Genomic DNA, 13812 nt, shown 5'->3' with positions numbered 1-13812 from the left:
ATTCTTGGCTGCATGTTTTTCTCGTTTAGTGCTCTGAAAATATCATGCCAGCTCTTTCTGGCCTGCCAGGTCTCTGTGGATAAGTCAGCTGCCAATCTAATATTTTTACCATTGTATGTTACAGACTTCTTTTCCCGGGCTGCTTTCAGGATTTTCTCTTTGTCATTGAGACTTGTAAATTTTACTATTATGTGACGGGGTGTGGGCCTATTCTTATTTATTTTGAGGGGCATTCTCTGAACCTCCTGAATTTTGATGCTTGTTCCCTTTGCCATATTGGGGAAATTCTCCCCAATAATTCTCTCCAGTATACCTTCTGCTCCCCTCTCACTTTCTTCTTCTTCTGGAATCCCAATTATTCTAATGTTGTTTCGTCTTATGGTGTCACTTATTTCTCGAATTCTCCCCTCGTGGTCCAGTAGCTGTTTGTCCCTCTTTTGATCAGCTTCTTTATTCTCTGTCATTTGGTCTTCTATATCACTAATTCTTTCTTCTGCCTCATTTATCCTAGCAGTGAGAGCCTCCATTTTTGATTGCACCTCATTAATAGCTTTTTTGATTTCAACTTGGTTAGATTTTAGTTCTTTTATTTCTCCAGAAAGGGCTTTTATATCTCTCGAGAGGGTTTCTCTAATATCTTCCATGCCTTTTTCGAGCCCGGCTAGAACCTTGAGAATTGTCATTCTGAACTCTAGATCTGACATATTACCGATGTCTGTATTGATTAGGTCCCTAGCCTTCGGTACTGCCTCTTGTTCTTTTTTTTGTGGTGAATTTTTACGTCTTGTCATTTTGTCCAGATAAGAGTAAATGAAGGGGCAAGTAAAATACTAAAAGGGTGGCAACAACCCCAGGAAAATATGCTTTAGCCAAATTAGAAGAGATCCAAAATCGTGAGTGGGGAGAAAGGGGATAAAAAGAGGTTCAAAAAGGAAGAAAGAAAAAAGAAAAAAAAAAAAAAAGAAAAGAATTTTTTTTTTAAAAAAGAAAACACCTAAGAAAAATGTAAAAATATATATATATATATTAGATAAACTAGTAAAAAATCGTTAAAAAAGAAAAAGAAAAAGGTAACAGTTAAAAAAAAAAAAAATTTTACCCGAAGGCGAGAAAAAAAAAAAAATGAAAAAGAAAAAATTAAATTAACTGCAAGACTAAAAAAAATCACAGGAAAAAAGCCATGAGTTCCGTGCTTGGCTTTCTCCTCCTCTGGAATTCTGCTGCTCTCCTTGGTATTGAAACCGCACTCCTTGGTAGGTGAGCTTGGTCTCGGCTGGATTTCTTGTTGATCTTCTGGGGGAGGGGCCTGTTGTAGTGATTTTCAAGTGTCTTTGCCCCAGGCGGAATTACACCGCCCTTACCCGGGGCCGGGGTGAGTAATCCGCTCGGGTTTGCTTTCAGGAGCTTTTGTTCCCTGAGCGCTTTCCGTAGAGTTCCAGAGGACGGGAATACAAATGGCGGCCTCCTGGTCTCCGGCCCGGAGGAGCCGAGAGCCCAGGGCCCCACTCCTCAGTGCGCCCTCAGAGAACAGCGCCCAGTTACTCCCGTCTGCCTGACCTCCGGCCGCGCTCCGAGCTCACCGAGCCTGCAACCGGTTCAAGGTAACACGGAGCTGCGAGCTTACTGTCGGCTCTGTCTCTGTAGCCGGCTTTCCCGTTCCAATACCCGCAAGCTCTGCGACACTCAGACACCCCCGATCCTTCTGTGACCCTGCGGGACCTGAGGCCACGCTGACCCCGCGTGGGCTTCGCTCCGGTTTAGCCCCTGGAGCGATGTCCCTCCGCGGAACAGACTTTTAAAAGTCCTGATTTTGTGCGCGGTTGCTCCGCCGCTTGCCGGGAGCCGGCCCCTCCCCCCGGGGTCTATCTTCCCGTCGCTTTGGATTCACTTCTCCGCCGGTCCTACCTTTCAGAAAGTGGTTGTTTTTCTGTTTCCAGAATTGCTGTTCTTCTTCTCTTCGATCTGCCGATGGATTTTCAGGTGTTTGCAATCTTTAGATAAGCTATCTAGCTGATCTCCGGCTAGCTGAAGCAGTCTCAGCTTGCTACTTCTCCGCCATCTTGACTCCTCTCTAGACTAGCAGTTTTTAAATGAAGCTCGTGGCATATCTGAATCACATATTTCTGGGCCACATCCCAAATTCACTAGCCAGAATCTCAGAATGGATCTTAGGAATCTGTATTTTAAAAATGATTCCCAATAGGAGCCCCTGGGTGGCTCAGTAATTAAGTGTCTGCCTTTGAGTCAGATCATGATCCTAGGGTCCTGGGATTGAGCCCTGCTTCAAGCTACCTGCTTGGTGGGAAGCCTGCTTCTCCCTTTCCCACCACCCCTGCTTGTATTCCCTCTCTCATGGTGTCTCTGTCAATAAATAAAATCTTAACAAAAGAAAAAAAAAAGTTTCCCAGGGCACCTGGCTGGTTCAGTCGGTAGAGTGCATGACTCTTAAATGCAGGGTCATGAGTTTGAGTTCCACACTGGGATTGCTTTAAAAAAAATGATTCCCATTTCTGGCATTGAGAAACAAACAGACCAAATGACCCTTGATAGAGGTTCCTTTCAATGACCTGATTCTAGATGCCCCGAGATAGTATTAGGGTTTAGGTTTTCACTGGTCTCACCTTTAACTTCTAGTTAATTTATTCATAGCACCCAGATCTCTATTATAGTTCTTTGCTGCAGCTGATAAGCCTGTCATTTTCTATCACTAAGTTCTCACTTGAGCCAAAAAGAAAGAGAAATGGATTCTGGTAAGGGATATACTTTGAATAATTAGCACTTACAACAGAGATAATAATAACTGCATTATCCAGAAATTTATTCCCAACTGTGATATTTGCAAAAAATAGCTAACTTTAGTAAAGGGATCTTGTAAGATATTAAAATCCATGTTTTATAATATTGCCCTTTAGGACTAGAAATAGAGTTATTTAGCAAAGTCTGCATGATACTTTGATAGCAAAATCTGCAAGTATTATGATTAAATGAATCCTTATTATCAGTACAGAAGGAGAAAGAGGAGCAGGAAGAGGAAAAGGAGAACCGGTGTGTTTTAGCCTCATTTTGCAAAGTGGTCACAGGAGGATTATTATTTTTTAAGATTTTATTTATCCATTTGACAGACAGAGATCCCAAGTAGATAGAAAGGCAGGCAGAGAGAGAGAGGGGGAAGCAGGCTCCCTGCTAAGCTGAGAGCCCAATGTGGAGCTCAACCCCAGGACCCTGGGATCATGACCTGAGCTGAAGGCAGAGGCTTAACCCACTGAGCCACCCAGGTGCCCCAGGAGGATTCTCTCTCTCTCTCTCTCTTTTTTTTAATAATTTCCCTTGCATGGATATACTCCTTTCACCTAAGTTTTGCAAATCTTACCTGAAATACCACACTACTGCAAAGGCCATTTAGTCCAAGTCATATATGAACCCAAGGTAACTTGTTGCACATTACAAATGCAGAAAAAAATATATAATTATTTTTAAAAGGTGCATAATGGATATTTTATAGTAGAATGTTTCTGCTACTAAAATATAGCAATCCAATTAAATATTTCCATAAAATATGCAGAAGTCAATATGCATTTTCAACAAATTTCATCAACAATCATCCTGACCCTTCCTTATGTAACAAGCAGAAGGACAAGAATCTCCTGCTTTATTCTTACCAAGGCAGAGCCCTACTCACTCCTGAAAGTGCTCATCACTCAGTGACCCTGAAGATGAACCTCTGAGATCAGTATGTACTGTTCTCATTTCAATTAAAGTACATTACCATGCTCACTTGGTAAGGGAGGGAGAACAATCTCACAGAGGGAAACTCTTTGATCCTCAAGTCTTTTTATCTGAAAAGGAAAGAGCTTCCCCCTAGGCTGGTACTGAAAATGCCAGGAAGGTCAGTGAGTTGACTTCTCTCCCAATAAACAAAGCTCTGCAGCTTCTTTTATGCATGTATAGAAATCAGATGGTTAACTGCTTCATATCTTGGCCAGAAAAAACAGGGTCTTATCTAAAAACACACTTGATTCTCTTATTTGTGTGTAATCCAGATATTCCCAGGTCACAAGTCTCCCTTTTTTCATTAAAAAAGATTTTATTTATTTATTTTTAAAGATTCTTTATTTGAGAGAGAGAGAGGGAGGGAACACTGGAGAGATCAAGCATGAGTGAGGGGGAGGGGCAGAGGGAGAGGAAAAAGTCAGCTTCCCACTGAGCAGAGAGCTGGATCTCAGGACCCTGAGACCATGACCTGAGCTGAAGGGAGACGCTTAACCAACCGAGCCACTCAGGCACCCCAAAGGTTTTACTTATTTATTTGAGAGAGAGTGAGTAGGAGGGAGAGGGAGAGAGAGTGAGTAGGAGGGAGAGGGAGAGAGAATCTGAGGCAGACTCCACAGTAAGCACAGAGCCTGACATGGAGCTCTATCTCAGAACCCTGAGATCGTGACCTGAGTGAAACTGAGAGTCGGACACTTAACGGATTGAACCATCCGGGAGCCCCCACAAGTCTCTTTTATATAGTCAGTCATACAGCCACAGCTGTTGAGAAACTTAGAAGAGTAGCACTGTTTTTACTGCAATAAACATACAGGCATGAAATAAGTGACATCCTAATATTAAAGGATGCAGAAGTAGTTCATTAGGAGCCCCCTCTTTCAAAACTCCGCTGGGGGGGATGGCGGGAAACAGGGAGGAAAGTGTGATAGGATCTGAAAATGCTTCATCTGAAAAGCATCTGAAAATGCTTCAGAGGAAAAGACGCCTTTCGAAGGATGAGAGGATTCACCAGGTGATCTAGGTGTGGAAAAGGATTCTAGTCCAAGAGACAGCAGACACAAAGACACCAAGACATGGAACAGACCAGCTAATCCTCTAGGATTTTAGAACTTGGGCTGGAAGGGTATGAGAGGAGACACTGCTGCCCCTGGTCACCAGGCTCACATTATAAAATTGTTCTGTGGCATACTCCACAGCATGCACCCTGTCTTAGAGCTAATGGGGAACACAGTAGGGCAGTATTTTCATATTAGAAAGAAATTACTAGGTTCAGAGTGGTGAATCGAGTGGGAATGCACAATACTGAATCAGAGGGCAGGTAAGAAGCGACCACAATAGTAGACCAGAGGTGTGAGGATGACTGGAGCATGCCAGTGGTAAGTGGGGAGAGAGGAAGGCTCAGAGAAGCGGGAAAGAGGTCTCTGATCTGAGATTCTTAAAGACAAACCCTTTCCCAAAGAAGTGTAAAAATGAGTCACTCTCTGCCCCCAAAACAGTAGGTGGGAGCCACTTTCACAGAGCAAAACACCCAGATAAAGCTAGGTTCGCATCTGGGCCTTGTGCTCTGTCAGTTGTGTAATCCTGGGCAATCTACTTCCCCCTGCTGATAATGTGGCAACCATCAATAATGCCTTAAGGAGATGTCAGGGGGCACAAAGATGCAAAATGGAAAGTCCTAACTTAGGGACTAGCACGTAAAAGGGGCTCAATAAAAAGATATCCACCAAATAGATAAGAAAAGATTCACATATATGGTTGCTCATTTTGTGTTTCTAAACAAAGATATAAACATATCTACATTAAGTCAACAATTTATTTCTAAGGTCCTGAAAGCACTTACTTAGCTGTTTCTATTAATAGAGCTAAAGGAAGTTATTTGGAAGGATTTGTATCAAACATTCAAGTATCAACTCAATTCAATTAGCATGTAATGAGCACCCTCTGGTAGGGGTGTTTGGCTTGTTCTAGAATTCGTGAGAAATTGCACAATAAACCTCTATTTATCAGCTCTGTAAATTATCTAAAGATAACAGTTCCTATGGCATTAATTCCACAGAATGTTCTCTGATGGTAGTTTTCTATCAGAGGAACAAAAAAGAGGAAGTGTGGTTTAATGGATTACTTCCTTGACACACACCCACAAATCCTCCCAAGCTCTCGAGCTACAATACACCCTAACCTCAGTACTCTATTATACAACTATAATATATTATACTCTAAATGACCAGCCGCTTCTTTTTGCTTTTTTGCTTTGCTAATGATGTTCACTTTGCTGGGAATAACTTCCTTTCTCCTTCAAAACACCAGTAAACGGGTATCCTAGCCTTTTTTAAAAGTCCACAAGGAAACGTATCTCCTTTGTGAACTCTTTTTTTGACCGTAGAACAGTTTATCTGTTTGATTCTCTCTTATGGTTGTCATTACTATATTTTAATGAAGAAAATGTTAGGTTCTAATTATGAGGTATGGCTTTTGTTTTATTTTTTTAATGCGCCTATCATCACATAATTGTTCATCTTTTAGTAGAGGGAAGAGAACATCTACAACCTCTCTAGATTGGTTCTCATTGCCTGGCCCTGGAAGGCAGCCCTATAAATACCAGCTGAATGAATGAATGAATCCATGAACGAGTAAGATCACTCCTAGTTTCTGTAGGTATTTTAATGTAAGTCACAAATATGGAAGGAAATTTTTCATGGGAAATGATAGCATGCCATGACAGCATGGTATGACCCTTCATATAGTTTTATAAAATTAAAATATAGCAAGATAGAAAAACATGTGATTATTTTAAGATATAAGTGGGGAGAGAAGATAGAATGACAACATTTCTACAGAAAAAAAGAACTGCTCTATGGTAAAGTGGACATGGCAGAAGTGCAGAATATATTCAATTTAAAATAGTATTTGTAAAATACCCCCTTGAAAATAAATAACACTCTCAAGCATTATTACTTAAAAGGACTCTTATAGGTTATATCAAAAAGGGTTAACTTCTTTGGGCTTTACTTTTCTCATCTATAAAAGTGAGATTTAATCACCCAATAATACCTAAAAATACCTCAAAACCTTTCCGTGATAATTAAATTAAAAATGTATGTTTACCACCTGGGCCACTGACGCTACTTAATTAAAGTTTCCCCAGGGCAATCCTACTGACAATTGCTGTCTGCAGTGTGTGCAGGGAGCTGATGACAATGGTGAGGAGGGTGAGCTTGAACATCAATGAAACATTTTCTCCTCTATCATATGGATTGTTCATTAAATGAAACTAGATATTTCTTCTCTATGTTTCAAGGATTACTAAAACTGTTGCTTTAATGCTCTCAGATTATTTCATCCTTTTAATCTCTTGGGCAGAAAGAAGATATTTGTGCAAATCAGTATTCTGAAATATGAAGTAGACAACTAGAAAAAAACACATCCAGCTACTCTCATCTTTTTTTTTTTTTTTTTTTTTTTTAGGGTGCAGGGACAGGTGGGCTAGGAAGCAGGTATTTTGAGGGGTCCAGACAATGGAAGGATTGGGAAACAACATTTCTTGCATTTTGACTCTTTTATTAAATTGACCCTCTACACTTGGGCATGCCCTGATATGCTTTCTTTGCATAGATCCAGCGAGTGGATTGTGGAGTATATAATAAAAATAACTGGGTGTGGTTCCTATTGGTTCTCTTCAGAATGAATGCCTTGGGCACCCAAGGCAATACTGAAAGCTCACACATCCTCAAACTACACAGTTGGCCGTTAGTAAGCTGATGCAGGGTTTCCAGACAGTGAGACTTGCAAAGTTGTTTTAAAAACATGTAGTCAAAGTCACAGTTTGGAATGAAAAATATTGAGCAAAAGGCTCAAAATAATTTCCCCGTCAGGTAAAAAAGAGTTCAAACCTGACCTGAATCTGGGGTCTAACTCAGCAGCGTGACAGTGTCCCTTGAAATCCACCTCTTGGATAATGATGAGCCTATCAACCACTGGTTTCAGAAAGCTTAAGAAAAAACAGATGGCATAACATAACCAGCTGGGGTATCCTGTTCTACATCCTTTAATATTCTGTAAGCACTACCTGTTATTTGCTTTTTAGTCTCCAAGTCTCTGGTTTGCTTCAGCACCTGGAGCAGCCGAGGTACCCCATTGAGTTCAGCCACCTCCAACTTGTTGTCATTATCTTCGAACACTAAGTTTCTCAAGGCCCCACACACGGCTCGCTGAACATCTTCATTCTGAACTTTTAGGAGCTGCAGCAGCTTGGGGATGCCACGAAGCTGATTAACCTGGGGAGGAAATGGATGTGTATTTATTCTGATGTGGCATTAAAGACACTGGTTGTAATACGAATCAACAGATGAAGTTCACTAGTGTGTATGAGAACTCCCATCAAACACCAATGGAGAAACAATCTGAAACTCACAGCATACAATATATACCTGCTATAAGGCAGTAACTCTCAACCAGAAGCTAACAATAAATTTGAGAAGACTGGAGCCTATGAGATAATTGAAGAGGAAGGTAAAGTGATAGAAGCTGGGTAAGTGATAGCGAAATGGATAGAAAGAGTTAAGTTATAAAAGCCTTGAGCATAATGAAGAAGGATGGGAATGCAGGGGACAAGGAATTTTATGGGAGAACAGCACATCACATGAGGTTTTTTTCCAGGACACAATTTTAGGGTCAACATAAACAAATACAGCTCATCTTCATTAATGGTAGAAATAAAGATTCACATACCACAGCAATGGTAGCAGCACTGCAAACTAATCCTAAATGCCAGCTATTTTTATGGTCAATTGCTTTGGGTATTTAAAAAAGGTTTATATAAAAATTATGCAAGCATTTTAAGTAAATAATGCAATTTTATACTTCTTGAGATGCTATTTTAAAAACATTTCTCCAATCCAAATATGCAGGAAAGAATGTGCTGTCTGTTACAGGCAGGGCCAGAACGAGGAATAGAAAAATAGTTTAGATTCTGAAATGGATGGTTGTCCAAGAAGAGGTCAAATAATGGCAATCTGAGTAAAGTGATTTTGTATCTCAGGCTACAAGTATTAACTAAAAAAATCAAGAGGTGGACAGGGGGTTGCTGAAGAAACATGTCAAGTTGCAGACTGAGGGTTTTCCTTCTCATAGACTTTCACTAAAATCTGATGCAGAAAAATCTGTTTGTTTTAGAGAGAGCAAGACAGAGCGTGAACAGGAAGGAACAGAGGGACAAAGAAAGAGAAATCCCAAGCAAGCTGAGCATAGAGCCTGACGCAGGGCTCGACTGCATGACCCTGAGATCATGACTTGAGCCCAAATCAAGAGTCTGAGGCTTAACTGACTGAGCCACGCAGGCACCCCCAGAAATTTTTAGTAAGAACTTTTGATAAAGATCCCAGTCATTTTCACCATCTTAATGCAAAAATTTTTAGGATATTAACTATTGTTGTGAATCAGCAGGAGTTTCCCTTTCAGATCAAGTTCATCACCATCATCAAGTTCATCACTGCACAACAGTTCATGCTCTGGGCATCATAACACCTTTGCATATTTTCTCTGTATCATCAAATTCCAGGGTCCCTGTCATAGATAAATGGTATTTAAGACATAATCTTCCAATTGGACATCTTCCTTTGTTAGGATTGGGAAGAAGACAGGCAAGGCACGAACAAAAGTTGAGGTTTAAAAATAATAACCATGATAATATTAATAAAACAAAGATAATGACTCCACCTACTTCCAGGTGTTGGCACAGTGTTAGATTTCACATATGTTATCTACTTAATAGCTTGTTAAGAATCTTACAAGATTAAGTACTCTTGGGGCACCTGGGTGACTCAGTAAGGTAAGCATCCGAATCTTGATTTCGGCTCAGTCGTGATCTCAGGGTTGTGGGATCTTGCCCCCCATCAGCTCCACAGGGGGCAGTGAGCCCAGTTAAGATTCTCTCTTTTTTTCTCCTTCTGCCCAACCTCCTGCCCCCTTCTTGTCTTAAGAGAGAGAGAGAGGAGAGAAGTCGTCTTCTGGTAAACAGGATCCAACTGGTAGACTGGTCACAGCAGTTTTGTTGGGCTATGTCTAGAGCCATTATAATATATTTGTGTGAGAATGCGAATGAGAAAGATTTCTTAGCTATCAATTAATTCTCATCCAACAGATCATCTATTTGATCACTTCATCTATTCCCATTATTATACTTCCTTAAAAGCAGAAAGGCACAATTTATTTTAAAACAGTCTGTAACTCACATGGTTCCCCAATTCCATCAATTCCTATTTCATAGTTAGGTTTTAAGGTGGTTGAATTGACACTCTGTAAACTTAATAAATGCCACCTATACTAAATCTTCACACCAGCAGTATAACCATCAGATGTGAAAAGAAAATCCTCTTTGTCCTAAGTACTTTGCAAACTTTAGAAATATTCTATTACCTAATTTATAATTTATTAAGTTGCCTTCTTCAAAATATGATGCGAAGTGGCTTACTGGCCATATTTCACTTCCAGATGTGATTATAGAACTAGTGAGAAGTGGCATGGGGAAGCGTCCATCGCCCTGACCAGGTGGCAGGGGAGGCAGGGTAAGCTTCCCCTACCCTGTCACCTCTATCCCTTTGGCTTTCAGCGCTTGCTCCAGCCCGTAAAGAAGGCATTGCAGACACACCATGCTCAGATAAAGGCTGAAATCTGCAACAGCTCTAGTTACTGGAGAATTTGACTCCCTAGTGTCTAACACCTAGCCTAAACTTAAAAATAGCCTTTAGTTACTTTTATACATTTTATCAAGCAGATTGATACAAAATCAGTATCAAATGCAGGAAGTTGATGACATTCTCCTTATTGCGTATAACTAGAAGAATGGTTGGTGATGGATCCTATATACATTAGGGCCAATGTCAAATGTATTGCCCTTGTCCCCTTTAAATTCAGGGAAGCAGAAGGGACCAGAGAGGCTGCATGTCTTTCCCAGTTGTACCGAATCCTCAGGGGATTTGTTCTCTTTTGGGGAAAGGAAAAAAGAAACAGATGAACATGAATGTCTCAGAACTTCAAAAGAGCTTTCATTTGAAATGGTTTCTAAATATATGGAAGGACTCTATTCTGTTTCTCTTTCCTGCCAACTATAAAATAAATGATGATGATTTCCGGTGGCAAATAAGCAGGGGGGAATGGACTGACTCCTCTGGGGCAACGGCTCTCTTGTGTTCTGGTGCCTTTGCTCTCTCTTTCTTTCCTGTCTGGAATGCTCTGACCACTATGCCTAACTTCCGGCAAAGCCCTACTCATTTTGCATGAGCTGGCTCAAATGTCACCTCTGTAAAATGTCACCCCCTCTTCTCTATTTTCTTTCCCATTAGCGTTAATCACTCCCGTAAATTGGTATAACCTTTCAGGAAGGCAATTGGAAGTATGTATCAAAAACTGTAAAAATATTCTCTTCCAATAACCTTCACTAGGAAAAAATTTGAAATGTATACACACATAGTTGTAACTACATTATTTATAATAGTGAAAAATTTGAAACCATAAATGTCCAACAACAGGGGAAGACTGGTTAATGACTGTCACATATCCTTATGTTGAGCTTTCCATGGGAGAGGCAGAGCAATGTTAGAATTGTCCAGTATTTTATTAGTCATTACAGTTCCCTCACCAGTCAAAGGGAGATTATCTAAGATTAGCAATCTGCATGCTAGGTATACAGTAGTCACTCAACACATGGTAGCTACTACTATCACCACTAATATGCCACCATTAATATGAGGTATGCAAAATACTGCTAATGTTAAAATGCTTATGATACAGTGTTACTGAAAAAACCATACAATATCTATATATTTCCATTTAAACACATACATAAAAAAAGAAATGAAATCAGGGTGTTTGGTAGAAATGATGGCGGTATAAGTTATGAAAGCAGCTTATTATTTTTTATTTTTTTAAACAAGCATACATTTGCACATTAAAAAAAATCAAGCCAAAAAATCCATACAAACAAAGCTACATATCCAATTTGATCACAGCTATGTACATATACAGATTTTAAAAGTTAGAGGACAAAATCAAAATGATAACCAGAGTGGGAATTGTGGGTATGTTTTTTTTCTTTTTTTGTGTCTTACTTTCTCAAATTCTAAGTAATGAATTCCTATGAGTTTATAATAAGATTCTGCAAGACAGCTATGGCAGTCAATACTCTAGTGATGAAATTTGAAACAGGCATGGAAATAGAGCCAGTTTTAGAAGGGACTGGCAGATTAAATTAAAGGGTTTGTCCTTTCTTCTACCGGCAAGCGGGGCTGCTATTGGAAATGTCTCCCTCCATGCTGTGAGGTGACTGTATCAGAAGGGGTTAAGCCTGAGTGGCTCAGTGGGTTAAACCTCTGTCTTCCACTCAGGTCATGATCCCAGGATCTTGGGATTGAGCCCCGCAATGGGCTCTCTGCTTAGCAGGGAGCCTACTTCCTCCTCTCTCTCTCTCTCTGCCTGCCTCTCTGCCCACTTGTGATCTTGGTCTGTCAATTAAATAAATAAAATCTTCAACAAAAGAAGAAGAAGAAGAAGAAGAGGAGGAGGAGGAGGAGGAGGGAAGGGAAATTAAGCATGAAGCAGCTGGATTAACAGAAAATATCTCTGAAAGGGATTAGCACAGTAGCACTGAGCGGGGAGGGAAAGATGTGGGTAGATTCAAGACACTTTAGCAGTACTAATAGGTCTTTAAAATTGCACGAATATGAGTAATGTTGAGAGGTAAGGATAAAAGAGAGTTCAAAGTCTGTGTTCAAGTTTTTGTGTCACACCACTTGGGTGAATTACCACTCACTTACATAGGAAATAATGTGTTCTGATTCATTACTTCAGGGCAGGCATTGTACTATTATCTGACTGCACTGACTGTATTCTCACAATTCCTTCTAGCAGGAATATTATTTCAACTTTAAAGGTAGGAATGCCGAGACTTGGAGAGGTTAAATATCTTGCCCAAGGTCACTGAGGTAATTAGGGTGCTGGGTTCACCCTGCCCCAAGAGACTCTTGAGAGTTAACGCTCAAACCGCCAAGGGTCCTGCCTTCCAACCCAGTAGGAAAAGCAAATTCAAAAGCAGGGTTGTATACTAGAGAAGAAAAGCGAAAGAAGATACTGTGTTCATTTCTTAAAACGCTGATGTTGAGTTCGGTGGGATGTCCAGCAAATGATGGACACATAGTTTGGAGACCAGGGTAGAGACAGAGGCTAAAGATGCAGTTAAATGATCTTTAACATATGGGAATGGAAGTCATAGGAGTGGATGAAACAGGTCAGATGATAGTGTGGAGGGAGAAAAGTCCCAGGAAGGCATCATTTAAGGGACAGGCTGAAGATAAATTTTTCACAGAAGAAACCCAAAGGTGCCACAGATGTGGAAAAAGAATCAGAAGACTCTGGGCCCAAAGAAGAAAGTTTCAAAAAGAAGAAAGAGATCAACCATGCTAAATGGGTTGAGTCCTAATCAAATAAAAAAAGGATTAAAAAAGTTGCCACTGGTTTTAAACATTTATGATTTTAAATTTTGATCTTTATGTGCACAATATAATTATTTTTTAAAGAATTATTTTATTTTTTAGAAAGAGAGAGCATGTGCACACATGCATATGGGAGGAGGGGCAGAGGGGAGACTATCAAGCAGATTCCCTGCTAAGCATGCGGAGCCCAAGGTGGGGCTTGATCTCAAGATCCTTGAGATCATGATCTGAGCTGAGACCAAGAGTCAGTTGCTTAACTGAGCCACCCAGGTGCCCCTAGGATTTTCTATACGCAACATAGGGCTCAAACCCACAATCCCGAGATCAAGAGTTGTATGCTCTACCAATTGAGCCAGGCAGGTGCCCCTCTAATTGTCTTTTATACATAAATTCAAATACTACAGCACTGTGCTTAATATTAGCAGAATTTTTGTTTATGTTCTTGGGTATAACGTAATTCTTAAATTTTTCTACTATGCATATATTTTTTAAGTTTCAGTGTGATTTTCGTGTTTCATTATTCTCAAAACCAGTGTTTGTCCTAGCTTTAGAATAAGTG

The 13812-nt window shown here is 40.3% G+C and overlaps 1 protein-coding gene across 2 annotated transcripts in view; it reads right to left on the bottom strand.

Annotated features, from left to right (window-relative positions):
* PKP2 (plakophilin 2) overlaps nucleotides 1–13812 on the bottom strand; it is a 97328-nt gene that overhangs the window by 46214 nt on the left and 37302 nt on the right. For both annotated transcript variants that reach the window (XM_059185665.1, XM_059185664.1), the window contains exon 5: nucleotides 7835–8042. In XM_059185665.1, coding sequence (XP_059041648.1) covers nucleotides 7835–8042 — 208 coding nt within the window. The remainder of the gene's footprint in view (nucleotides 1–7834; nucleotides 8043–13812) is intronic.

Source organism: Mustela lutreola, chromosome 8, assembly GCF_030435805.1.
Source record: "Mustela lutreola isolate mMusLut2 chromosome 8, mMusLut2.pri, whole genome shotgun sequence".
In the NCBI taxonomy this organism is placed as follows: domain Eukaryota; kingdom Metazoa; phylum Chordata; class Mammalia; order Carnivora; family Mustelidae; genus Mustela; species Mustela lutreola.
Note: the sequence above shows the minus strand (reverse complement) of the source record. Positions and strands in the feature narration are given on the sequence as shown.